This window comes from Drosophila mojavensis, unplaced genomic scaffold (assembly GCF_018153725.1).
Source record: "Drosophila mojavensis isolate 15081-1352.22 unplaced genomic scaffold, ASM1815372v1 contig_136, whole genome shotgun sequence".
In the NCBI taxonomy this organism is placed as follows: domain Eukaryota; kingdom Metazoa; phylum Arthropoda; class Insecta; order Diptera; family Drosophilidae; genus Drosophila; species Drosophila mojavensis.
This window is the reverse complement of record NW_025318667.1, coordinates 1,703,050-1,730,862: the sequence shown is the minus strand read 5'-3', so window position 1 is coordinate 1,730,862 and position 27,813 is coordinate 1,703,050. Positions and strand designations below refer to the sequence as shown.

At 42.9% G+C, this 27,813-nt stretch overlaps 4 protein-coding genes and 1 long non-coding RNA gene across 7 annotated transcripts; 2 read left to right on the top strand and 3 right to left on the bottom strand.

Moving 5' to 3' along the window:
* The first annotated feature begins 4,058 nt into the window (after window positions 1-4,058).
* On the top strand, window positions 4,059-4,766 carry LOC6585587 (glutaredoxin-related protein 5, mitochondrial). The gene is made up of 2 exons (XM_002011179.4): window positions 4,059-4,475; window positions 4,544-4,766. The coding sequence occupies exons 1-2, from the start codon at window positions 4,169-4,171 to the stop codon at window positions 4,726-4,728; spliced, it is 492 nt and encodes a 163-aa protein (XP_002011215.3). The 5' UTR covers window positions 4,059-4,168; the 3' UTR covers window positions 4,729-4,766.
* Window positions 4,767-5,537: 771 nt separating this feature from the next.
* On the bottom strand, window positions 5,538-8,951 carry LOC6585589 (myotubularin-related protein 10-B). Its single transcript, XM_002011181.4, has one exon. It carries the CDS (start codon window positions 8,770-8,772, stop codon window positions 6,202-6,204), a length of 2,571 nt encoding a protein of 856 aa, XP_002011217.1. The 5' UTR covers window positions 8,773-8,951; the 3' UTR covers window positions 5,538-6,201.
* Window positions 8,952-8,955: 4 nt separating this feature from the next.
* On the bottom strand, window positions 8,956-9,672 carry LOC26527318. Of its 3 annotated transcripts, none has more exons than XR_001448983.3 (3): window positions 9,656-9,672; window positions 9,277-9,374; window positions 8,956-9,072 (listed from the first exon to the last, which is right to left on the bottom strand). It is a non-coding gene; the product is annotated as an uncharacterized LOC26527318 (long non-coding RNA). The 3 variants fall into 3 exon arrangements; XR_004364583.2 differs by lacking the exon at window positions 9,656-9,672 and adding an exon at window positions 9,550-9,566; XR_001448984.3 differs by lacking the exon at window positions 9,656-9,672 and adding an exon at window positions 9,531-9,546.
* A 528-nt stretch (window positions 9,673-10,200) lies between these two features.
* On the top strand, window positions 10,201-14,775 carry LOC6585590 (nardilysin). Its single transcript, XM_002011182.4, has 4 exons — window positions 10,201-10,612; window positions 10,969-12,741; window positions 12,829-13,113; window positions 13,203-14,775. Exons 1-4 carry the CDS (start codon window positions 10,338-10,340, stop codon window positions 14,383-14,385), a joined length of 3,516 nt encoding a protein of 1,171 aa, XP_002011218.2. The 5' UTR covers window positions 10,201-10,337; the 3' UTR covers window positions 14,386-14,775.
* Window positions 14,776-15,490: 715 nt separating this feature from the next.
* LOC6585591 (copper-transporting ATPase 1) lies at window positions 15,491-27,795 on the bottom strand. The gene is made up of 4 exons (XM_002011183.4): window positions 26,158-27,795; window positions 18,992-20,238; window positions 17,172-17,948; window positions 15,491-17,091 (listed from the first exon to the last, which is right to left on the bottom strand). The coding sequence occupies exons 1-4, from the start codon at window positions 27,251-27,253 to the stop codon at window positions 16,336-16,338; spliced, it is 3,876 nt and encodes a 1,291-aa protein (XP_002011219.1). The 5' UTR covers window positions 27,254-27,795; the 3' UTR covers window positions 15,491-16,335.
* Between the last annotated feature and the right edge of the window lie 18 nt (window positions 27,796-27,813).

The following is a 27,813-nucleotide window of genomic DNA, read 5'->3' as shown; positions in this document are numbered from 1 at the left end:
CACCGATAAGCTTAGACCATGCCATAGTAAAAAAAAAAAAATAATAAAAAATACTTTCCAAGCTCTCTGGAAACTTAGCGCAAAGCGCTTTTTCTTTAGTATTTTTTTTTTTTTTTTTAGTTTCAATTTTATCTTCGATTTTCGAGTGAAGGGAGAGGAACAGTTACAGCTACCACTTGTAGTACATATATATGTATATACATATATGTATATGAGGAAATTGCAGAAAATACTAAACATATATAGCATAACATATGTGTTTCCGATTTTCCACCTAACAGCTTAGCAAACCAAAACAAAATATAAAGTATGATTATACGCATGAAACAAAAGATAAAGAAAAAAAAGCAGAATATTAAAAAATATATAAAAATAAAAACAAAAAAACAAACAAAAAAAACTATATACAAATATATGGGTTTTAGAAACTAAAGTGAAAAATAATACAAGAACAAATAGCATTTATTTTGAATGAATGCTAAAATATCTCTTGATGCTTAATGAAATAACAATAAAAATATCAGTCAATGTACATCCCATTTACTATGCGTGCATAACCTCAAAACAAAATAGATCAATTCTGCTAGAAACCAAAAAAAAATAAAATAAAATCAACAAAAACGAAAATACCATTTAAGTGTTTATATAAAGGTCAAAAAAAAAAAAAGGAAAACGAAAGAAATCTTTTTAGTATGAACAATTCAAATGAAACACCCCTACCGGCAGTTCTATATATATGCATGTATATGTATATGTATACACCCATATATAGTTATTTTATATGGGCCCGATTTGCGGTCATCAACACACACATACATAAATACATGCATATATATATAACTAGAAAATCATCAAAAATTTCAAATTGTTACAAGAACTTTATAAAGCGAAGCGTTCGCTTCGTTCAACAGCAAAAATACTTTCGCGAATTTTACAAATGAAAGCTAGCCAAGAATATATACCAAAAGAAAAATATAATAAAAAATACCGAAAAATAACAAGAAAATACCGACAAATAACACCATTATCATTTTGTTTTCAAGTTGAGTTCCTTTCGGTTTATGCACCTTTGTAACGGATTTATGTTGTAGTTGTTGCGAAAAGAAATATACCCAAAAAATACTAAGAATACTAAACCAAAAAAAAAAAAATATATATATATATATATATATATATATATATATATATATATATATATATATAAATTGTATATTGAAAATTGTAGAACAATCCGAAAATTGATTTTTTTTTTTTGCCACTTGAATGTGCCCTACAAATTTAGATGAAGAAAATAAAGAAGAAAATCTAAGTTAACTTTTACAAAGTAATACTACTTATTCAACCTATGACCATTTATATCTAATTAGAACAAATTGCGAGCGTTTTATAAATGTGATAAAAAAAAATAACGATAAAAATTTTTGATTGAAAAAAAAAAAAAACTTTGGAAGAGTTGCTTAGTTCTCACAAACAGTTTGTTCATCATTATTGTGTATTACGCCCTATATTATTTTTATTTTGTCATTTCGTGCACTTAACAAAAGGGAAAATACTAAGCGATATTTACCTTTGTATTATATGTAATATATACTGTGCCAATCCCGAAAAAAAAAGAAATTAATTATTTTGATTTTTGTATACATTAGAGAAAGGCCTAGCCTCTTAGTCAAAACATAAGCCCTCAGCTGGAGAAGGCACCTAACATACATAGATACAAGTGTATTTCAAACGGTCAAAAGTTAAACTCGCAGACAGAGACACGGATATAGACACGAAGAGCAACAGTTTTGTAACTGTATTGATGTGGTAGCAGGGAGAGTAAAAGCTCAGCAGCCTGAGCTCAGCTTGAGTGTGTGAAAGAGAAAAAGTTAGAGAGAGGAATTGATTGAAGGAGCGTAATTGAAGATGATAAGAATGGAAGAGTTGAAAATGGAGCATAATATAAGAGTGGAAGAGAAGAAGAATGGATAATGGAGCAGAGGAGTTGAAAAATATAAGAGTTTAAACGGATAATTCCACTTTTGTCCATCTATGTATAAGAGTGAACGAGTATAAGAGTGGAAGAGTATTAGAGTGGAAGAGTATAAGAGTGGAAGAGCATAAGAATGGAAGAGTATAAGAGTGTATGAGCGTGAACTGTCTTGCTTGGCTAAATTTTGTCAATGTGTCAATTTTAATTTCGATTTTATTTAGACTTTACATATATTTATATATATATATTCGATATATGTTATATATTCGATACTAGATTGTTAGAGAGTTAACCCACGCTAGGGGCCACACACATTTGATATAGTTTACACAAATTCGATGCAAATTACACGAGTTCATCAACAAACTACCCTTTCTCTGTCAAACAAAATACAGGGTATAAGTAAGCCCATTCAAATAAAAGAAAAGAAAAAATACAGATTTATGCGTGTATTCAATTATAATATGATTATTATTATTATGCACCAAGAAAATATGAAGAAAAACAAAACATAAAAACTAAATGAAATAATTAACAGCAAGCAACTGTATAAATATTATTATTACGACTACATACAATTATAGTTTAAACAGAAATAAATAAATAAAAATGAAAATCTAATACTAAATTGAAATGCAAAAGGCAAAGAAAACAATGAAGAAACTTAAGAAAATGAAATTCTATTTAACAGTGCTGCGTATGAACTTATGATTATATACATACTATATAACTATGTATTACTATTATTATTATTATAATTATCATTATCATTATTATGATTCTTATTATTATTACGATTATTATTATATCTATGATTACAAATAGAACTTTGTATCATTTGCATCGATTGCTCAAGAACAACAAGCAAATGTTAACCACTTCACAAATTATTTATTTCAAATATTAAAGGAAACAAACCCAGAATGTATCGTTCTCTTAGTTGTTTATTTTTATTTTATCAAAGAAAACTCCCTCGATTAATGCAATTATTTTGATCTTCACGTAAGGTCTGAAAGCTATACATCTAAATACAATAGGAGTATGTTTCATATAAAATGATATATGTAACACAAAAATAAAAATATTTTAGTTGTATTTAAGCATCCTTTAAAGAGCAATCAATTTCCTTTGCCAACAAAACGCAAATAAAGAAAATACAAAAATAAGTAATATAATATATATATATATACATGCCTATATAACAACTTACATGTTTTATTTTCGTTTCTTTATATATACATTAATGTTCCTTACTTTCTTTTGATTTTTGAAACGCAAGAGAGCAAAAGTCAAGGGAATAACAAACAAAAATTCTAACAAAAATCTAAAGCTGAATCCTTGGCTGAAACAAAAAGAAACAATAAAAAACACACACACAAAATATAAAAATAAAATAAAATACAAATAAAAACGAGAAACAACAAAAACAAATTGTAAACGATATTTATGAAGTTTTGGTGTTGAGGTCATAAAAACAGTTGGAAATAAACGATTTTCTGATGAATTGACGTTCGCCATGGTTTTTGTACTTAACGGTTTTTGATTTTGAAAAATCGAAAATTAAATATAGCAACATTGCCAAGAGAACTGTGTAGAGAAAGCTCAAGGAATCATCATTTGGCTAATCTACTGTTTCAGCATCAACTGGCTTACTATTCGACAACAGAATGATCTTTAAACTCAGATTTATTGAAAACATATATAAACTATTTTTACGTAGCTCTGTATTCTTATTGGAAATTAGCCGGTTGAAATATCATAGGCTGGCAGCGCTGTTAAAAGTCTCACTCAATCGCTGGCTTAGTTACCTAACATTGCTATGTTGCAGGTTTGGAAACATATGCGTTCATTGAGTGTTCTGTTTTAGATATTCTCCCAGAAATTAAACATTAAATAAATAACAACTATTGTTGCTAAATTATTTGTATATCACTGTACTGTTGCCAAGCCGAAATTCAAATTCAAACTAACAGAGCTGTTTCGCGCCTAATAGAATGTTTAACAGTTCGGCTAACATAATTTAGAGCATAGCTCTCTCTGTAGCGCGCATATTTGTGTTAACAGTAGAGCAAAATTGCGTCAATGCACATATGTTCGAGCTTATTGCGTCAACATAACACAACACATTATAAAACAAAATTATTCCCAATTGATAAAAAGTTGTGCCTGGAAATACACATATATATATCAGCAAAAATGAACAAAATTTGCCAAATTTTATTGCGACCGAGCCTGGCCAACAACTTGGCCACAACAATGCGCACGATGCCAGCGCTAGTAGCATCTCCACGGTGGTACAGCGCGGACGCAGCTGCTCCGCCGGCCGCAGTGGATAAGGAGACACTGGACAAGCTGGTGCGCACCAACAAAGTGGTCGTATTCATGAAGGGTAATCCACAAGCTCCGCGCTGCGGCTTCAGCAATGCTGTCGTCCAAATCATGCGCATGCATGGCGTCCAATACGATGCACATGATGTCCTGCAAAACGAGGCACTGCGTCAAGGTTAGTGAGATTCCAGTCGCGTGTATCACAATCTTACTAAATGCATGCCGTTCTCCCATCACACATAGGCATCAAGGAATACACCGATTGGCCAACCATACCACAGGTGTTTATCAATGGCGAATTCGTCGGTGGCTGTGATATTATGATGCAGATGCATCAGAGCGGCGATCTAATCGAGGAGCTCAAAAAAGTGGGGATCACCTCTGAGCTGCTAAAGGCCGAGGAGGCCAAAGATGCGACGAAAAAGTAACCCAAATATAAACAAAAGCAAATATAGTTAAAAATTAATTGTTGACTCTTTCAATATACATATGTACATCTATATATATCTATATACGTATTTGTTCGCCATATCTCAATTGTGATCTTTGAATCTGTGGCGCTTGTGCTTGCTGGCCTTACGTTCACGCTGCTCGTCGATTTGCTCCAGCGCCGCCAATATTCGAATGTGCGCGCCCTGCGTCAGGTCCTCAACCTGTAAAAGCTCGCGGCATTTTTGCTGCATCTCCGCACTTTGCATATTCACCACAATCTGTGTCAAGCTTCGTGCTATCGTGTTGCGTATCATATCATCCGATGGCATTGGCAGTGGACGACGTCTTGGACGCGAACCACTTGCCGACTCCGACTCCTGGATCTGCGGCTTGTCTTGCTGGTTCTCGGCCATCTTGCACACTGAGCGCTGTCTTTCTGAACTAAGCTGAGAGCTTTTTCCATTTACCGTTTGCCACTTTAACCCTCTGCTGGCCGCCGGCTTATATTATCTTTGTTGTTGTTGTTCTGTTGATCGGCCATCTTGCACACTGAGCGGAGCGCTGCCCGCAAAAGTGAGCTTCAAGTTTTGCAATTTACCGTTTGCCACTTTAACCCTTCGCTGGCCGTCGGATTTTAATATATTGTATTTGCTGTTGCTGTTCTGTTGATCAGCCATCTTGCACACTGAGCGGAGCGCTGCCCGCAAAACTGAGCTTCAAGCTTTGCAATTTACCGCGTGCCACTTTAACCCGTCGCTGGCCGTTGGCTTTTTTGAAACCTTAACCCTCAAGAGACCGCAAATTATTTACATGTTTTCTCTCATTTATTTTTTTAAATATTACAATATATAATATATAATACATGTTGATTTAGTTGGTGTTGCTTCTTAATATTTGTTGCTGTTTTACATACAAATATATCTATATATATATATATGTATATTGCTTGAAATTAACATTTGTTATTACCGTTATACATATGAACATTATTACTGTTGATTTCTATTAACTTGTTTATTAATAATTAATATTATTGTATTGTTTCGTTCGTTTCGTAGGTATTATGTGTTTGTTTTTCTCTTCTCAAGTTTGAAATAGTTTTACATACAATTAAAAAAATAAAACAAAAAAGACTTATGCGCTATAACTTGCCTATTAGTAAACAATAATAAAAAGTGTTAAACGCGATATGCCATACAAGCAAATATACACATATATATACAAACCGATATATAATACGCTGATACATACATATATGTATATATGTGCTTGTAGTTATATAAAAAAGTAGATTTGTAATACTTCTAAAGTTCAGCTCTTCATAAATAACCAGCATTAGCAGATTGGAACAAGGATTGCGCAAAGCGAGCTTTTGCGTAGCTGCGATTCGTTACAACGGATAACGAGTCACGATTAGAAAGTAGCGAGTAGACGGTAGCTGTAGCCGTTGTACAACACTACAACACGGCTCAAACAATGGATGACTTGTCCAGAATGGAGGAGGTGTCCAATAGGAGCTCAGTGCTACCGCTGAGAATGTCGTACAGCTCATGGGGCGCATCGCCCGCAATGGGGCTGCCGAATGGAAAGAATGATGAGAGTGTGGATAGCTGCAGTGGTCCGCCATTCACCACATTCAGGCCATTAGCTGTCGATCCTCCTCCTCCTGCGCTTGGATCGGGCTTGCGGCGTCGCTCCACACCGTCCACATACTCCACAGGCTCCTCTTGCTGGCGCTGATCCTGGTCACGCTGCGACTGCGGGCTGGGTCGCTGCTCACCCATCGCTTCGTAGAAGGCGTCGGGCAGGTCCTCGAAGCTCTGTAGATCGATGCAGCGCTGCGCCTTGGCGATGTTGCTCAGCATCAGGCGATAAAAGAGATCCACCTGCGGCTGTCCACCGCCACGGATGTCCAGCACGGGAAGCCAACGATAGTAGCACTGATCCCACACGGACAGATCGAGTATGCGATGCGAAGGCTGCAGGTAACGGTCTTGCGGCACAGTGGACTGCGTCGCAAACAGCTGTGGATTGATGGTGTAGCGCGATGGAGAGGATGTTGCCAGAGGTCCGCCGGTTCCAGTCGTTGAGAGCAGCTTGTGTTGTCCACCCACGGCCAAGGAGCGTCGATAATTTTGACTGGAAGCCAAATCTCCTCGCTGACGCTGATAGAGCGGATTGGTGAAGAACATCTTATCCTTTTCGCTGAACTGCTCGCCCCAGTCCCAAACGGGCCGCAGCACCAGTCGCCCCTCGCTGACGGCGCGCGCTCGCTGGGCCTGGCTGTCAAACTGGAAGGTGTCGAATATGGGCATGAAGCAGGCATCCCAAAGCGTCGTCAAATACGTTTGCGAGAATTCAAACTCGTCCGGAAATTGCTGGAGCAGTTGCCACACACAGTCGAGATAGAGTAGAAATATGGGACTCTGTTCACTGTCCGGAGCCTGCTCGCTGTTGGACACATAAACATGACCCAGGCGGCGCTGGAACGGATGCTCCAAGGCCACCCATTCCTTTTGCACCAGCGACTGGAAGCCGTCGATGGTGCGGAAATGCGGATCGAGTAGCAGCTGAGTCAAGCTGCTAATCACGCAGCACAAATCCCGGCCATTGGACTCCTGCAGCACACAGGTAACGGAGGCGCGCAACGTGGCGGCCGCCTCCGAGGCTTGCCGCAGACAGAGCGAGACGTACAGCAGCCAGTTGGTCTTCTCGAGCAGAGCCAGATACTTGTCGTCCTGCAGCATAAATTTCTCTGGCGTTTCGGGCGTGCAGAGGCGTCGCAGCTTGTGGTACGCCCGCTGCACGTCCTGCGTGCTGGGCAGCTGGTCGGTCAGCTGGATCAGCTTCAACTGCTTCCGCTCGTCGCACTTGCGCACCAGCTCCAGCATAATGTTCTCCAGCTTCGTGTCCTGCTGCGAGCTCGGCTGCAGCTCGGCCAGGCGCACCAGCGAGGCGGCGCTGCTGCCATAGCTGTACACCCAGAAGGCGGCCCGCGAGTCGCAGAAGGCCAACGACAACTGCAGGAAGCGGTCCACCTCACAGCACTTGGGTATGACAAAGTGGGGCGGCAGCGTGTACTTGGATGCGTGCAGACGGTTCTGGAGCAGAGGCACGGAGCTGGCGCTGACCACCTGCCACTCAGTGGCGCCGCAGCGTATCAGCTCGCGTGCCCAATCGTTCTTGCTGGCGTACATGCTTACCCCGACCAGGGTGGAGTAGTAGGGCTCCTGATACGAATAGGCGAAGCTCAGGTCGTGCCGCATCGGGTAGGCGAAGCGGGCCAGCGCCGAGGCAATCAGCTTGCCGTAGTCGCTGGCTCCGCTCAGCTTCGAGTCCTGCTGCTGGAAGGCGAACTTGAGCAGCCGAAAGTTCTTGCATATGATGTGCAGTGCCACGATCCGGCCGTTGAGATTGTGCTGCTTGGCGGGCTCCAGCTTTTTCCGTCGACTGCTCGTGCCCGCCATGCGCGCCGCCTGGAGCGCACTCGCCGCTCTGCCCTGCTCGGAAATCGTATAGATCTGGTCGATGTTGTTCAGCGTCACCTCGTTGCGACCCAAAAAGTTATTCCCCTGGTACAGATCACTGGCCAAGGGTGCCGACTGTGCGCCTTGACCACCGTGCAGTGGCACAAAGGCCAGCTTGAAGTTGGTCACGCTCAGCAGGCCGAAGGTGGCCTCCTTGTGGCCACCTCTGCTGTACCTTGCTCCGCCACTGCTGCTGCTGCTATTGTTGCCATTGCCATTCCCATTGCCGATGCTGCTGTTAATGTTGTTGCTGGTGCTGCTGCTGCTGTTGCTGCTGTTGCCGCTGCCCTCCATTGGCGCTATCGGCGAATACATGTAGGCGGGCGCTGAGGCAACGATTTGCTCGCCGCTCAGCATGCGAGGCGTGGCCAGGTGCACGTCACGCAGGTCGCTGGGCAGGCACCACTCGTTCGTATCCGCCGTGGCGCGCACATCCCCAGCCATGGGCGCCACGTAGCTGGTGAAGGTGTTGCGCTTTCGATGGTCTGGCATATCATTGCTGCCAGTGGCCATCCTCAGCCACTGCTTGTTATTATAATTGTTATTATAATTCTTATTGTTCCTGTTCGGGTCGGCCAGTGCGAACAACTTTGGTGTGTGGGTCCGCACGTACTTTGAATATTCAATTATTTCTTATTTCCTGTTTGCCTACAAGTCGTTGCTGCTGCCGCTGCTGCTGCTGCCGCTGCTGCTGCTGTTGCGTTGTTGTTGCTGTTGCTGTTGCGACTGTTGCTGCTGAGGCTGCTGCTGCTGTTGATTTGCGTGCAGCTGGCTGCTTAACCGTTAGCCAATGCCGCCTCCAATGGCTGACAACTTTATGTCAAATAATAAAAAAAACAACAAAACTATTAGTTGATTCTCTATATGTTTGGTGTAACTTTACACGCACACACCCGCATACACACACACATACACACTTCCACATGCAGTTACAGATATATGAGCATAGCTCATAGCCAAGCATAGACGAAATTAGAATTATCGTCGATTTTGATAAGTTTATCAGTTCCAGCTTACCTATTATTTATTTTATTGGTGCTTTTGTATTGCTTGCGTTGCTTTCGATGTTGGTCTTTAACGTGGAATCGCTTTAATATGTCATCTTTGTGCATCATCTATCAGCGCACATATGTATGCATATAAAGTCATTTATTTATTTGTTATTTTCGTTGTTGCCATTAATATATATACTAATATATATACTTATATATGTATATACATATATATATAAATATATACATATATATATATATATATATATAAGTATATACGTTGGCCACTAATACAAACACGCATGCACACTCATTTCGTGTCACAATTAACTATCGTTATCGGCGATGTGAATGGGCTCTCAGTCAGCTGATTCAGTGCCACCGCAAAGTGTAACAACACTTACCAGCCTCGATAGTATTGCTAATTACATTTGATGTCATCGGTAGAATGATTTGTTCACGTATTCTAATCTTAAATATAGTATAATAATCTAACAATGATAGCAATATTTAATATCACGTGCAATGTATTTTTTACAATTTCTTTTTTAATTCATCAGTACACGATTCGATATATTTTTTCGATACTCTTTTGCTTAATACCAACATCGATATATTGGATATGTTGGCTCTAGACAGTGCTGTCATTTTACTTCTTTGCCGTCAAATTTGGCTTTATTTTAAGTTCCATTGCGGCATAAGCTTACTCTTCATTTCGCCATTGCTGGTACTCAGGAAAAAATGATTGAAAATGAAATTAAATGAAACAAATATATTTTTTTTTTAAATTATAAATCATGAAATAACAATTTGGGACAATTGAATAATATAAATTTAATCGAGAAAATAGCGTCGCTTGATTTTGTTTAATTTTCTTCAGTTTAGCTCTTTTTAGCTGCTTCTTTTCGCAATCCAGCTCCATTTACTCGAAATATTATGACAGCACTGGTTGTGAAAAACACAAGTGAAAAATCACTTGGCCGGTAAACACGCGGCAGACAGTGGGCTTGACGTAAATTAAATAAAACTACTATTGACAACATCAGTTAAAAAGCAATCCACGCATTTACTGTAAACGGAGTGTGAATGCTTTGGGTCCACCGTAGCAGTCAGTGCTTCAAATTTTTCCTATTACCAGTCAGATCATTGTCGTCGTCAGGGACAATCACATCAAATTCTCAGTGTCATTTAAAATTGTTACTGTCGTCGGACGGTCAATTCGCACGGCACGCAGCTAAACGTAATAACAAGCAATTAATACTAAACTCAAAGAATCATAAACGAGTGCTCTATACAATGGCAGAGCAAATTATATACTTGGACATTCCCGATAAATCGGCGATGGACAAAAAATTCTACAAGTAAGTAACGCACATCATAGTATAGCTATACAAAAACATATACATGCATAGCATACGACTTGTACGTGCATGCATATACAAATGGCACGTGTATTTGCTAAATAGCCACAATTTGTGTTTAATTTTCGATGCTGCGGATGAAGAGCTTAACGAAGAGAAAACACCAAGTCCACGACCGTTTAGGCGCGATTAGTAACAATATAAGAGTGTTTAGTGGAACGAGTATAAGAGCTATAATGGCACCAGTAGTAAATAGAGATATAAGAGTTTCTTAACATACATTTTCTGTCATAGGTTATTCTCTCTACAGATGTAGGTTTATGTCTTGATCTCATCTCTCATTTCACTCGTTGCAGATCAATTCTTTTACCCAATGGACTACGCGCTCTTATCATATCGGATCCGAGTCCGGTGCCCCACGATGGCTTCACTACTTCAGAGTCATCGGTCGGCGAAGGAAGCGAGACTTCTGGAGAGACTGAGACCACGAACAGCTCAAGCGAGTACACAACGTCCACATCGGGCAGCGGACACAGTACTTCGGATTCTGATAGCGAAGAGGGCGATGAGAAACTGGCCGCCTGTGCGATCCTCTTGGATTACGGCTCATTTTCCGAGCCGCGCGAATATCAGGGCTTGGCTCATTTTCTAGAACACATGATATTCATGGGCTCTGAAAAGTATCCCGAGGAGAATATGTTCGATGCACATATCAAGAAGTGCGGCGGATTCACGAATGCCATCACAGACTGCGAGGAGACCGTTTTCTACTTCGAGGTGGCCGAGAAGCACTTGGACTCCAGTCTGGACTACTTCACTGCCTTAATGAAGCACCCACTGATGAAGCAGGAGGCGATGCAGCGCGAACGCTGCTCCGTTGACTCGGAATTCCAGCAGATCGTGCAGGAGGATGAGACTAGACGTGACCAGCTGCTGGCCAGCCTGGCCACCTACGGCTATCCCCACGGCACCTTCGCCTGGGGCAATATGAAGACTCTCAAGGAGAACGTCGACGACAACGCGCTGCACAAGCTGCTGCACGAGGTCAGACGCGACCACTACGCTGCCAACCGGATGTACTTGTGCGTGCAAGCACGCCTGCCCATCGACGAGCTTGAGGCCTTGGTGCTGCGCCACTTTGCCGACATACCCAGCAATCAGGTCGTGGCACCAGATCTGTCCACATTCAGCTACAGGGATGCCTTTCGTCCCGAGTTCCATGAGCACGCGTTCTTCGTCAAGCCCGTGGAGAATGTTACCAAGCTGGAGCTGACCTGGGTGCTGCCCTGCGTGCGCAAATACTATCGCAGCAAACCGGACCAATTTCTTTCATTTTTGCTCGGCTACGAGGGCAAAGGCAGCCTCTGCGCCTACCTGCGCCGTCGTCTGTGGGCCCTGGAGCTGGTCGCTGGCATCGATGAGAACGGCTTTGATCTCAACTCAATGTACAGTCTGTTCAATGTGTGCATCTATCTAACCGACGAGGGTTTCAACAACTTGGACGATGTCCTAGCGGCCACGTTTGCCTATGTGAAAGTCATTGCTCAGGCTGATCCGAAGGCTCTACGCACTATTTACGAGGAGCAGCAAGGCATCGAAGAGATTGGCTTTCGCTTTCAGGCACAGCGTCCGGCCATGGACAATGTGCAGCAGCTGGTGCTGAACTGCAAATACTTTCCGCCCAAGGATGTGCTCACCGGCAAGGATCTGTACTACGAGTACAACGAGCAGGATTTGGTCTATCTGATCGGCCATCTGAACGAATTTAAATTTAATCTAATGCTGACTGCTAGGAAATACGGGGATTTGGTCTTCGATAAGCGCGAGCCGTGGTTTGGCACGGAATACACCAGCATCCCAATGCCAGAGAAGTGGACACATCTGTGGCGCGAATCGGATCCCAAAAAGATGCCCGAACTCTTTCTGCCTGAATCGAATCGATTCATTACCAAAAACTTTGACATCTATTGGCACCAGATGGGCAAACCCGTACTGACCGATTCGCCCAAGAGACTGCTGCAATCGGAGATCTGTGAGCTCTGGTTCCGCGGCGATGACAAGTTCGAGCTGCCCGAGGCATACATGTCCTTCTATCTGATTTCACCGCTACAGCGCAAAAGTGCCAAAAAGTAAGCACTCTCTCCCCGTCTCTCTCACTCACTTTGAATTATTACCGATTAACTCTCTCACTCCATCTCTCTCTTGTCTGCCTACAGTGATACCATGTGCGCCCTGTACGAAGAGCTGGTCAAGTTCCACGTTAGCGAGGAACTGTATCCAGCCACCAGTGCTGGGCTCAACTACACCTTCAGCGTGGGCGAGAAAGGTCTCATACTGCAGGTGCATGGCTACAATGAGAAGCTGCACTTGCTTGTCGAGTCCATTGCCGACGCGATGATCAGAGTGCCATCAATGCTCACTGACGAGATGGTGGCCACCTTTGTGAAGGATCAACGCAAAACTTACTTCAATACGCTAATCAAACCACGTGCCCTAAACAGGTGAATCACCCACACACCTCTCTCCCTCTCTCTCACATGCACTCTCTCTTAGAGACCCTGTTTCTAATGGCTGTCCATTTTATTTTTAGGGATATTCGCCTGTGCGTAGTGGAGCATTTGCGCTGGCTAATGATCGACAAGTACAAAAGCCTTAACGATATCACACTAAGGGATCTGCAGGAGTTCGCCACGCTCTTTCCACAGCAGCTGTATGTGCAGGGCCTCGTGCAGGGCAACGTAACGGAGGAGCAGGCCCACAATGTGATGAACACGCTGTTGAGTCGCCTCGGCTGCATGCAGATCGAGGAGCACTACTATGTGGAGGATCGAACAGTGCAGTTGCCACAGGGCGCACACTACATACGCTGCCACGCGCTGAACGAGCAGGATACGAACACTGTGATCACGAACTACTATCAGATCGGGCCGAACACCGTGCGTTTGGAATGCATCTTGGATCTGCTGATGATGTTCGTCGAGGAGCCGCTGTTCGATCAGCTGCGCACCAAGGAACAGCTGGGCTACCACGTCGGCGCGACGGTCCGCATGAATTACGGCATTGCCGGCTACTCTATCATGGTCAATTCGCAGGAGACAAACACCACGGCCAGCCACGTGGAGAAGCGCATCGAGGTGTTCCGCAACAATATGCTGCAGATACTCGAGGATATGTCCCTGGAGGACTACGACCATACGCGCGACTCCCTCATCAAGCTGAAGCAGGTCGCCGACACGGCGCTGGTCAGCGAGGTATCGCGCAACTGGAACGAGATTGTCAATGAGGAATATATGTTCGACCGTCGTCGCCAGCAGGTGGAAGTGCTGCGCACTCTGACAAAACACGAAATAGTCGCCTTCCTGCTGGACAACGAGATCAGCAACATGCGCAAGGTGTCCATACAGGTTATTGGCCATCAACTGGAGAAGACGGCCAAATCGAAGAAGAAGTCGTTGGCCGAGACGAACGCTCTTGCTCAGCGAACGCTAAGCGAGGCGAAATCCATCAGTGACGACGATGCTGACGAGGCTGACGATGATGTTGAGATGGATAGCAGCTTGGAAGACGAGGACGAGGAGCAGGACGAGGACGAACTCTTCCAGGCGCTGGCCAACAAACTCAACGTTGTCTTTCTGCCAGAAGACGGCGATGCCACCACCATTGTGGACATTGCCGAATTCAAGTCGAATCTGGATCTATTCCCCATGAATCTGGCCCACACCGAGAATGCCAGCAACAATCCAGCGCTGATCGAGGATGTGATGATGTCATGAGCACACAACAAGGACAAAACTGACACACTTGAAAACAACCACATAGAAAACTAACAACATCAGATATAAGTGTGTGTGTGTGAGTGGGTGGATGACATTCTTTATAAGGATTCATCTCACTGATATTTCTAAGAAAAGCTACTGCGAAAAAGCAGGCCACATTTTCAAAATGCAGCTGGACTCTAAATTAGCATAATGTAACAAGATTACACTCACACACACACACACACACACTCACACTCACATAAATGTACACCCACCCACGCTTACATTGACGTTTTATACAAGAAAGAGATAGATAAATGCATTTCTGCTCTTTACCGACGAAAATTCAAGAAGAAGAACAGAACTAAATTTACCTTTACCAAATAAATGAACTAAATTATGCTATTTGTACGAATTTTTCTACATCCACACATAAATATACTCACATACATATATATATATATATGTATATATGTAGGATATATTTATTAGCCATATATTAATGGGCAGCTTCGTCTTCAGAAGTGCTTTAAGATATATCCAAAACGGGCGTGGTAAATCGGGGAAGACTATATTTGCTCTAAGCGAAACAATACTATCAGAAAACTTGGAATTCATATGCTTATATAGACAAGCCAAAACTAAATATACCGTATAGTGAGTATTGAGGGATCCCGAATCCCAGAGCCTCGCTATCTTCCTTGTGAGTATCTACCAAGTGAATTCGCGACTTCTAGTTTTTGGGTATTGAAATGGCGCTGAAGAAACTAAATCAAAACATCGATTATTATCGATAGGAGATAGGAAAAAAAAGTATATTTTAAATAAATACATATTTACATATGTACATATATATGGCATATTTTATATCTCTAGCTTACGAGTTCGCTGGATCGACTCAGCTATGGCCTAGATAAAAGCAGCTGGTCAAATCAATTGTTTGACTATGATAATAATGTATGTATATATGTATGTACATATACAGTAGGGTAACATATGTACATATGAATATGTATGTATATGTAAGTAGAGCTATAGTTATGATACAAATATAATGTTAATGATACATACTCTACCCCTCTCCCTCTCCCATTCCTTGTCTCTCTCTCTCTCTCTCTCATTTGCTGGTATAGGATCAATCATTTATTTGTTCTTTATTTATACACGTCAGTTTGTGTTTGTGTCTATATTTACATCGATGTATTCGTATGCATATATGTATGTATATATATTTATATATTTACATATATATGTACACGTATAAGCTTTACAAATATATGTATTTTCTATATAATATATAATGTATCATATTATGATATTGTTGCTATCAAAAATTTGTTTCATTTTCCAAGTCGTTAAATTTACTTGTGCTTGATTAATTATGAATTAATATTTGTATTTAACGATTTGAACGGAGATGCACTTGCCATATACTAGAAATATATATATATATATATATGTATATATAGCCTATATATATGTTGTATATCAAAAATCTCGGTTGTTTCGCTAGTTGTATTCATGCATGCAGGCATGTACTGTGGTACACACATACACATATACATATACACATTTACATTGAGCTTTCCGTTTATACATATCTGTTAACTTAAGCATAAGTAACAATATATAGTCCATATTTGTATGTTGTTGTTTGTGTGCTTATGGTCTTGTCTGATGTGGTCTTAGATATTTTGTTCACAACTGAACTTAAGGATAAAGCGAGAATAGCATACATATAGTATTAGAGTACAAAAAACAGAATTATCAACAACGGAATAACAAAAAAAAAAAAAAAAAAAAAAAAGATTAAATTATATAATGCGTATATATGATATATGTATATAGTAAAAATATGAACTAAATTTGTTTTTGTTTTTTTCTCTGATTGCTTTAGATATTTTTCTTATGCTTTTGCTTATATACAGATTTCTAGTTGTGTGGAACGGTAAATTTAGTTCTTGCTTAGAGCTTCTGCAGCTCGGTGCTGTCAGCCAGGTAGCGGGACTGCAGAATCCTTGGCGTCCGCTCGTTGGCATCCTCGAGCAGTCCCTCCTCGTGCTTGGCATTGTCGCTGCCGTTGGCGCCGAAGATGCGCGAGATGAGCGAGGTATTGGAGCGCTTGAAGGCCGCCATTCGTTTGCCGTTCATGATCTCGGGCAGGTCGTCGAGGCCGCGATGCAGCGACAATTTGTCCAGTTCCGAATCGGAGCCCTTGGAGCGCTTGGCCCGCTCCGCCAGCAGTTGAGCTTCGTATTCGGCGGTGCGCAACGTCTTGGCCGTGGGCTTCCGATACATTTTGAGGAGCAGCGACGAGCAGACGACGCTCACCGAGCTGGCGGCCATGGCCACCGATGCCATCCAGGGCTGCAGCGTAAAGCCGAAGGGCGCAAACAGTCCGCTGGCCAGGGGAATCCCCAGCAGGTTGTACATGCTGGCAAACAGGAAATTGTAGCGAATGCGACGCACTGTGCACCGGGACAGATCCAGGCAGGCGACCACGTCCAGCAGATCGTTGCGCATCAGCACAATGTCCGCTGCCTCTGCGGCCACATCTGTGCCCGCTGCGATGGTGATGCCCACGTCGGCTTGCGCCAAGGCGGGACTATCGTTGACGCCATCGCCCACCATGGCCACGCGTATGCCGCGCTGCTGAATCCTCTGGATCTTGGCCACTTTATGCGAGGGCAGCACTTCCGCATAAACTGTGTGTATGCCCACCTGCAGAGTAAAGAAACCAGATTAATGACAGTTTATATGTAAGTTTCATGGGTTGACCAAGATAAAGCATCTGGACTCACCTCACGGGCAATGCTGGCCGCGGTGTTCTTGTTGTCGCCCGTCAGCAGAACCACGTCGATGCCCATGCGCTTGAGCGTGTAGACAGCCAGATGAGCCTCCGGCTTGACCATGTCGGCGACGGCAAACATGCAAACCAGCTGCCCATTGAGGGCACAGAGGACGGCCGTGTGTCCCTTGTGCTCCTCACGTGTCATACAGTCGCTAATCTCCAGTGGCACCTCGATGCCGTTGCGCTGCATCCACTCGCGATTGCCGATGAGCACATTGATCTCGTGCCCATCGATCAGTGCCTGCTGCTGGTCGAGCTGTGGGTGCTGCTGGCGCTGTTCCAGATCGAGGGCCCCATCCAAGGCGAGCAGCTGCTGCTCGATGTACTTCTCCTGCAGCTGCAACTGGTCTATGCTGGCGCCGTTGTCCACGGCGATGGCAGTGTGTGGATGGGCGCGGCACAGGTTCTCATAGTTGATGATGCGCTCCGCATTGCAGGCCTGCCGCAATGCCTGCTCGTAGTTGGAGACGGTGGCCCGAATGCCGCACCCAGGCACCGACTGAAAATTCGAGCTCTTGCCAAAGCTATTCTGCACACTCAGCATGTCCTTGGCGAAGTGCACGATGGCCGAGGCAATGGGATGTTCGCTGTTCTGCTCCGCGGCGCCAATGATAGTCAAGGCCCGGGCCAGGCTGCACACCTGTGGCGGCACGAACAGCGTTACCCGGCTGGTCATCGGAGTGCCGTGCGTTATGGTGCCCGTCTTGTCGAAGACAACAGTCTTGACCTGCAACATGGGGAGCAAATTAATAACTCTGCTCAATATAAATATATATATACATACATATATGTAGATTCATCTATTTCAATATATTTACTTATGTTTGTATGTGCATCATTTAAAGTCTAAGTTTAAGCCCCAATCTTTAAATTTTTGTTCCACATAAACTCAATATGGCAGGCAAAGTTACGCGCCCACACACACTAATACTAATACAGACGCCTACGTGCATACGTCATTCTCATACGTATACAGCAAGTCGATGCTTTAATGTCCTACGCAAAAGGAATCGTGCAAAAATTCCAGCTATTTCGCCATGCTGCTCCTTAAGAAGGAGCTCAAATTCTCGGGCATACACAAACGCGCTCACACCCACACACATGCACACATATAAATTTAAGAGAGCGCAGAGAGCACAGAAACGAAAGTGTCATATCAACAGGCAGCCAGACTTACGCACACACTCATACATACAAAATGCCGTTGCCTGCAAAATATTTGTTTTTGGCTTGTTCAAGCAAATCGACTTGTTCATGCCCTACGCAAAGGGAATCATGCAGTATGCAAATTTTTTCTGTGAGCATGACAAATCTTTCAACTATTTCCTAATCTGCTCTCTAAAAGGGACTGCACATTTTTGTAATTTACACATTCAATAACGCGTTAATTTGATTATATGTATATATACATATATCTTTCCCGCTTAATTATGCTTGAAGTAATAACAGCTTGAAATAATAACGAATTAGATTTTTTGTATTTTATTCTTGGTCATTCCTGCCTTTTGTGTTTAGTGAGAGTGCTTGCTCGATCGCACTGACTGGGTACTAGCAGCACGTTGAGAGCGCAAAGAGTGAGTGAGCACATACGAAATAGCGGTAATTGTTGCTTATGTATTTAGAGCTGGCATGCTGTGTCTCTCACTCACGCTCTCATTGCTTAGTTCATTGAGAGCGCTGCAAGCACTAGACAGCGGCTGCTAGATGAGATTGTACTCTTTCTATCTCTCCCCCTCTCTGTCTCTCTACTGGTATATCCTATGCACTCACCTTATGGGCATTTTCCAGGGCTGTGGCTCCTTTGACCAGCACACCATTCGTAGCACCAGTGCCAGTGGCCACCATAACAGCTGTGGGCGTGGCCAGGCCTAAGGCACATGGGCAGGCAATGGCCAGCACGCTGAGAGCACAATTGAAGGCGTAACTAATGACAATCGTATTACGATCCATATGCATCTTGTGCTCATGGGCCACTGGCACCAGATCGGGATCGGCGAAGCCGGCAATGATCCAGCCGATGAGCGTTATGGTCGATATGGCCACCACAAAGGGCACAAAGTATCCGGCAATGCGGTCGGCCAACTGTTGGATAGGAGCCTTCGAGGTTTGGGCCTCCTCGACGAGTCGCACGATCTGCGCCAGCGTCGTATTCTCGCCGGTGTGCGTCGCCTCGACGAGGAGCACGCCGTTCCGATTGATCGACCCGCCAATGACAACGGCGCCCTTGCGCTTAGCCACCGGCATCGACTCGCCCGTGATGAGGGACTCATCGCAGCTGGAATGGCCGAAGAGCACTTTGCCATCGACGGGCACCTTGGCCCCGGGTATCACCTTCAGTACATCCCCACGCTGAACATAGTCGACGGATATAGTCTTCTCGCTGATTATGTCAAAGTCGGGTGAGATCTCGACGAGCAGCGCATCGGCCGCTTTCAGTGAGAGCAGCTTGGACAGCGCCTCCGACGTCTTTCCCTTGGCTATGTGCTCCAGCCAGCGTCCAAGCGAAATGAAGATCAGCAGCATAGGCGGCGTATCGAAGAAGGTCAGAGGCGAGCTATTCTGCTCCATCAGCACAGCCGCAATCACCACAGCCACGGAGTAGACATACGAGATGGTCGTCACCATGGAGATGAGCACGTCCATGTTGGTGGTACCATGCTTGATGGCACGATACGACTGTACATAGAAGTGATAGCCGCCGAAGAACTGAACGGGCGTTGACAGCAGGAACATGACCAGATTCTCCATGGACAGCCCCGGCACGAGGCAGCACATGCTTGCATGACCCTTGTCCCGCATCTCCAGCATGAAGTAGATCATGGCCACCATGCATGGACCGCCGAAGATCAGCGAGATGAGGAACGCATTTCGCCACTTTCTGATCTCCTCCTTGTGTTCCAGGTAATTGTGCGCCATCTTGTCCCGGCCGCTGAGCAGCTTGGCCTGGAAGCCGAGCGCCTCGATCGCTTCACATATGCTGCGCGGACCCGTTTCCTCCGTTGTGTAGCGGAACTTGCCTGAAAGAAATGTAGGTGCGACATCTTATTAGACTACAGTGGTGTCCAGAAAAGCTGTAACACGTCTCTTGTTTGACTATAACATGAACGTATAGGAGCACATTACAGTGGCGTCTGAAAAAAACACTACATCTTGCCATCACGAGCCTGATTAACTCATTACAGTGGTATCCAGTAAAGTTAACATGCTCGAACACGTATCAAATGGTACGACACTACAGTGGCGTCCACAAAAATCAGTCATTCACTCTGTTTCGTTCTATAGAGCTATTCCGAGCTATGTCTATAAAGATTTTTCACGATCGACTGAAGAATCGGTATCGTTCATGCAGTGCAAAGCTAAATGAACTAGTAGTAAGAAATAAACCAGTGCACTGACTCATCAAAATAAACTAGAACTCGCCACGAGAGGGAAAGCTGCAGCCAGGCACGTTTCCACCTATCCAACAACTCCTACATTGAGCTGCAAGTGAAAGCGCATGGATACGTGCAGAAACTAGTTCCAATTAACTGCCTCAAGTCACGTAAATCAAGTCTAAAATATTTCCTTCTATATACATTAAATGTTTTAATCGAATTATATGAAGAATATATTCATCTAAAGGCTATGCGCTAATATTGTAAATTAAGCAAAATATTACCCTAGGTGTGCTTCAGTAAATATTTATGCAGACATATCAGATTAGATTACAGCGTAAGAATATAAAACTTATTAAAACAATAACAAAAAACTAGCTCAATAAAAAATTAAACTGTTTCCAACTGCAGCTAGAGTGTGGATTATGAGAATATCACTAGCAAGCTTACATAACACACTTTTATGACCAGGCCTGTGAATGAAGTTGCAAAAGTATTTAGCTCTAATCATTAGGTGTCCACACTATTCTGGCCCGACCTGTAGAGTGAAGTCGCAAAAGTGCGCTCCAATTGGAATTGAAATTGGAATTGGAGCGCTAAACGTATTCAGCTGGCTTTTCAGCTACAATTTTTTTTCTCTTTTTGCAAATACTATTAAGATTTTGTTATTATTATTAACCGGTTCCAGTGCCCGGATTTGATTGCCAACTGAAGCTTAGACAACCAGCTCGAGCTACACACGCCTCCCGCCTCGCTCCCGCTCTCTCTCTCTCTCTCTTTCAGTGTTGTATGTGCATATGTGTGTGATGTGTAAGCATGTGTGTGTACACATCGTTAATCACTTGAATAACGGCTACATTTTCAATGCATTCACTTTTGCCTGTGTGTGTGTGTGTGTGTGTGTGTGTGTGTGTGTGTGGGCCAACATGGGCTGTTGAACTTGGCGTCGGGCTATTCCAGACGCAGACAAAGCTCCAAAAATACTGCTAGTTTATTTAAAATATTTATTTTCTTTAGTTTCTTTTCGGGATTGTCGCAATTCAATGCAGTTGTTGGTGTAAGTTAAGGAACGAGATAAAGTGTAGATAAGATACGAGAGCATTTTACAGTTGTAGCTGTGCTTGTGGGCTTTAATGGCAAGCGAGGGCCGCCCATTTAACATGCTCAAAATTGGAAGTTTTAAGCGCATGACTAGACACATTTCTAGTATTTAGTGAAAGATATGCAATTGACTAGATAATTGGTCAACTTGTTTGGCTCACTTGAGCCGTACCGTTAAGATAACTGGAAAACCACCGAGTTTATTTGCATTTGTCGAGTTTTTAAAGAAAATTCCCGCATACAGACTCACTGAATCATAGCAGATAAGTATTTCAACAGTCATGCGGCTAGAGTCAGAGAGAACAAAGGAGGGAGAGAGAGAGAGAGAGAGAGAGAGAGAGAGAGAGAGGGTGTAAGTGTTAATATTGCAGGGACTTTACAGCAATGCATGTGTATGTGTGTGTGGGTGTGTGCTTGTGTGTACGTAAACATATCAGCTAAGCCTATATATGTGTGTATGTATGTATGTATGTATGTATGGGTAAATGACAATATGCATTGGCAAATCGTGTGCAAAACTAATATCAACACGCTGTGCTGTTCAATAGTATACCCTGTAATCACATAAGTATGCAAATGTACCCGATATGAGCATGTGATTATCAATAATAATAACAATCAGTCCATCAACATAAATCAATAAATATATTTCTGTGTCGCTAACTGCATTTAAGCTAAGTAAATTCGACTAATTTCCTCGCATTAGCACATGCTTTAGCAGGGTATTCGATTAGTCGCCCACGTGCTGGGCCACGTAATTGCAGCAGAAGCGTGTGCAAAACAAAATTGATATGGTTATGGGAGTCGAGTGAAGGCATCATCAGCGGGGATTGGCATAACAGTCGTTCGTATTCGAATTTCAATGCTAATTATCAGCAAAGCGAAGTGCGACGATCGATTGAAGCCAATCGATCGAAATGCGGCGCTGCCACACGAAGCAGCCGAAAAGATAATCAACATTTCTTCAATGTGTGCCTGTGCATCTGTGTGAGTGTGTGTGTGGGTGTGTGTACATACATACATGCATATGTACATCTCTAACAGCTACAATTACAAGTGCTGCAATCTCGCTTTGCTCTCTTCTCGATCCTTCCCGCTCCCTCTCGTTAAACATTATTTAATTTTTTTTCTTTACCTTGCTTGCTTAATTCGTCCCGTTCATTGTACCGTTTGTATTTGTTGCTGCTGCTGTTGCTGCTTTTGTTGTTGTTGCTGCATCTTATCGCTTCGATTCGTTTTCATTTTTAGAACATTTCCCATTGTTGTAGGTGCTACTGTTGTTGTTGTTGTTGTTGCTGTTGTCGTCCCAGTTTGGCCGTTTTAGCTTGGGGCCCCGTCCGCGTCACTTATCTGATAAGCATCGGTCGCACGGTAGGCAAAACATATGTTTCGACAACTTTACCGTAAGTCACAAATTTTGTTTCACTTCTCATTTTTTTGTAGTTTCCCCAAGTTGTTTGGCAAAACAACAGCAACAACAACAGCAATAACAACAAAACTAATAAAACTCTTAAAGAATTTTGCATTTTATCTAGAAATTTTTTTGCACTTGCTCGACAAAGTTTTTTGATTAAAAAAATCCCTATGCCAACAAATTGGAGTTGTATACACACATTTCTACAGCATGCTAATGAGTTTTGTTTCTCTTTTCGATACTGATCGACCTTCATGATATGACTACTATATCATATGAGTATACAGTAAGCGAAATATAAGAAAACCCCGACTCCACCATTGCCATTTGTTTGTATATACATACATACATATTCTGATTTCCTTATAAATGGAGCTAGAATAGAATACCTCATGCGGATTCCTTTTACGCACACATTTTCAACTACAAATACATTATCAGATTTCAGTCTGAAATGTGCAACTGCTATACATGCATACATACATACATACATATGTATATATCAAACTATCAACATTTCAAAACAATCTTTTCGCAAAAGTTCATTTATTTATACGAGGATCGATTTTACTGCTCGTACATAATATCACATCGGCAGTTTTCGGGCTAAGCGATATAAAATGGAAACATTAAGCAGTTCAATTGCATTTTTCTCAGAGGGCAAACAATGTGCAAAACTGCTTGAGAACAACAAGAATCGATTACACCAACGGTTAATCGTGTAAGTACTTCGACTAGCGATGGCCGCAAGTTCGATATGCAATAATATATGTATGTATGTATGTATGCATGTCAACAAGTCACGGAATGTCATGAGGACGATAACAATATTTGCTGAAGCTAAAATATCGAATAATTGAAAACGAACTAGTGATATATATATATGTATGTATGTACAACATTGTTTATCATGTTTCATGTGTAATTTCATATTTTTGCAAATACATATATTATGTAAATAGATGTATGTATGTATGTATATGCATATATTTTTTAAAATTTTATTTTATATGTATTTTTCCAGTAAGCCATTTCGCGTTCACCTCTAATGCACCGCATGCTCTTGCATAATTTTATAAGCACAAAATATGTATGTATGTATGTATGTATTTATGTGCGGGCATACATTTTCCATTTAAAATCTGCGAAATACGACGAAAGCAACAACGAATCGAAGGTAAATGTGAACGTTGCGCTTGCGCAGCGAACCAAAAGTCTAAAGAGTGACGAACAACAACAAAAACAAAACGGAAGAAAATGTACAAAAGAAATAAAATAAGCACAGCACGAACAAACGAGCGGATCAAGTGAGAGTGCGAGAGAGAGGGGGGGAGGGAGGCATAGAGATAGAGAGGTGCTGCTGCTGGCCTGAAGGAGGGCGAGGCTCTTTCACTTTCAGCTTAAAACTGATTTACAATGAAAATTTGTTTGGCTGGCTCAAAGCTTTAGCCGAAGGTCTCAGAAACCGTTTTAACAATTGTAGCCGTTGCTATAAGTTTATTAATGTAACTGTGTGTAGCCATAGCTGTAGCTGTCTCTGTATCTGTATGCATCAGCGCCCGTGTATGTGTATTTGTTTATGTATGTATTTGTATCTGAAACGCAGCAAAAACAATCGAGTGTACACAAAGCAAATGCGCCCTCGTTTTAGGTATCTAGATCTCTATATATATATGTAGGTATACGTGTACCATATAAATATCTAAGGTAGCTCGCTGATTCACGACTTTGCACTGCCAATGACTCCTTATAATTGGCTATACGTTGAGACTTGAGTGGGTTCTGTTGCTATTGCATTTGAATAAGTTGAAGAATTTCTTTTAGAAGGAAAGAGCGTGTTCAAGCTCTGGGACTCCGGAGTTTTATGTATCATAGATGTGAATACCCAAAGCACAGCTTTTTCTTGTATTACTAATCGTAGTTCTTTGTGTATGATTGTAATGATATTTGGCCGAAATGTTTGCGATATATATATAGATCTGGTTTACAGACTTTTGAGATCTTCAGCAATTCATACACTATCCATAATATGCCAGTGAGAAAATATCAACACTCTTTTCTTTCATATCTGCTCAGCTCAGCCCCCTATTTGTGATGCGATATACGTATGTATGCAGTATGTACATACATATACATATATACATGTATATAGTTCAGATAATCTGTATTTGAGAACCAAGTACACCCAGTCGCATTTAATCACACATTTTGTGTTATTCTTTCTTTGTTTGTTGTTGTGAGCATTGGCCTGGTTGGGGATCTCTTATCAAGCATAAAACCCTCGCACCCTCCATATACACACACTCTATATAGTGTAAAATAGACTGTCGAAATCACAGCTGAAAAGCTCCTTTGTGCCCTGTTCTATTTAAATTGGAGCAATTCATAGAGGGGGGAGGGGAGTGGGTATTGGCACGTGATGTCAATAATACGTTCAACAGGTATACGAATCTGATCCATTATTCCTTATAGTCCATTTATATATAAATTAAAGTATTACGACATATATCAACAGAACTGAATAAACATGGGAACATATGGCAGAAGTGCAATTGCTATTGTTTCCAATTGGTGTTTATATAAAAGGCAAATATTGATCAATTCAAAAGCTGATGAAATTGGAGCATTCGCGATTCCAGAGGCATTATGCAACACAGTAGGTGGGTCCAACGATTAGATTTTTCGACTTGGAAGGGGAATATTACTAAATCGATACAAAATCTGGCTATACTTCCATATAGGACTACTTCTATGAGTAATATAATGGGACTAGTTTATCAAAGTTAACTGGGTAAGTTCTCAATGGAGTAAATCTAAGGATAAATTGAAAAATGTCTACGACATTAATATTTTCGATTTGCTTTAGCCATAAGCTGGAACTAGTTCCGATCATCATTATGTGAACTATGAAGCAAAGCCTAACATAGCCAAGGAATGTGGGAATTAATGGCAATGGGAATTCATTCAGTTCATAATTGAGATTTGAATAGTTGTTTTGTATTTATATTTTATAGGGTATCTGGTAGTCAGTCGAGGTGAGAACTTACCGCGCTTTGTCAACAATGTGACCGAGGCAGCCGTCACACCGCGCAGCTTGCGCACGTGACTCTCGATCTTGTGGACACAGGAGGCGCAGGTCATGCCCGAGATTTCCAGGTCCACCTCGGCCTCGCCGTTGTCGGGCTCATCGATGAGCTCGGTGGGAAAGCCGAGTTCGGTTATTGACTTGGCAATGTTTTCGGCTGTTACAACATTTGCATTGTACTTGACCTCCGCCTTGGCGGCCAGCAGGGCGACCAGGATCGTGTCCAGGCCATAAATCTTGCGGCAGTGCTTCTCGATGGCCGCCACGCAGCTGGCGCAGGTCATGCCGCGGATGTGCAGGAAGCACTTGGTCAGCATCTCCTGCTCGATGGGCAGCTGCACCTGGCCGACGGCTTTGCTAGTTCCATTGCCCATCTGTTGCTTCACGGGCGATTGCCTGGGCGACTGCCTGGGCGATTGTCTGGGCGACTGTTTGGGCGACTGTCTAGGCGTCGCTGTCGTCGTCGTCTGTGTCGTCCCACTGGCCACGCTCGCGTCGAAGCCCATGTCATCGATCATCTCGGCGATTTGCGCCGCTGTCAACTGCTGTGGATCGTACTGGACGCGCGCACACTTCTCGTCCAGCTGCACCTGGATGCGCTGCACGCCAGCAATGCCGGATATATGCGACTCGATGTTGCGCACACACGACTGACAGGTCATGCCCAGGACGCGGATGTCCGCACTGGCGCTGACCGGGCTCACCACGGGGTCGTAGCTGCAGTCGAAGCCCATGTCGTCGATGGTGTTGGCGATGCGCTCGGCGTCCATTTGGCTGGGCTCGTAGTCGAAGTACCCAGCGGCCTCCTCCAGTTGGACGCGTGCGTTCAGCACCCCTGGCAGCTGACCCACCTGTGTTTCAATGTTACGTACGCACGATCCACAGGTCATGCCCACAATGGGCAGGCGAACAGTGGCCATGGCCACTTGTTGTTGCTGTTGCTGTTGCTGCTGCTGTGGTTTCTGCTCACTGAGTGAGTCTGGTGTTGGCGCCCTTTTGGTCAGCTGTTCGATTGGATTTTGCGCATTTTTCGCATTCGCGTTTTGGTTGTCATTCATTTCCTATCCTCTTCTCTTTTGTTTCTATTTCAAATAATTCTATATTGAAATTTGCATTTCACTGACCCGATTCCGATTCCGATTCGATTTGATGCTTTGTTATTGGTTGGTCTAATTGGACTCGGTTTCTTGTTACAATTTACAAGCGCGCGTGTGTGGGTGTCCGTATCTGTGTATAAAAAACTGTATAAAAAACCGAAAATATCTATGTGCGCGTGTGTGAGTGTGTGCTCGTGTGCGTGTGCGACTTGTCTAATTGCAACACAATAATAATTTGTATTCGTCTTTATAAGTTCAACTTTGCTTAACCACCGCGACGCGAGCTCGTTGCGCGACTGTTGGCTAATTGCATTTATCAGACGCTCATATCCAGTTTTATGACTAACTCCACATCTACATCCACGGATCGGTTTACTTCAAAATTTTGTCAACGAACTCTTTTTCGCACGAAGCGAATATTTATTTTATTTTAATTAATGCGCACAGCTGCTGGCGCTCGACATTGTGTACCGTGTGCCAATTGGAACTACTTTATGAAGCCAGCTATTCATCGAAACATC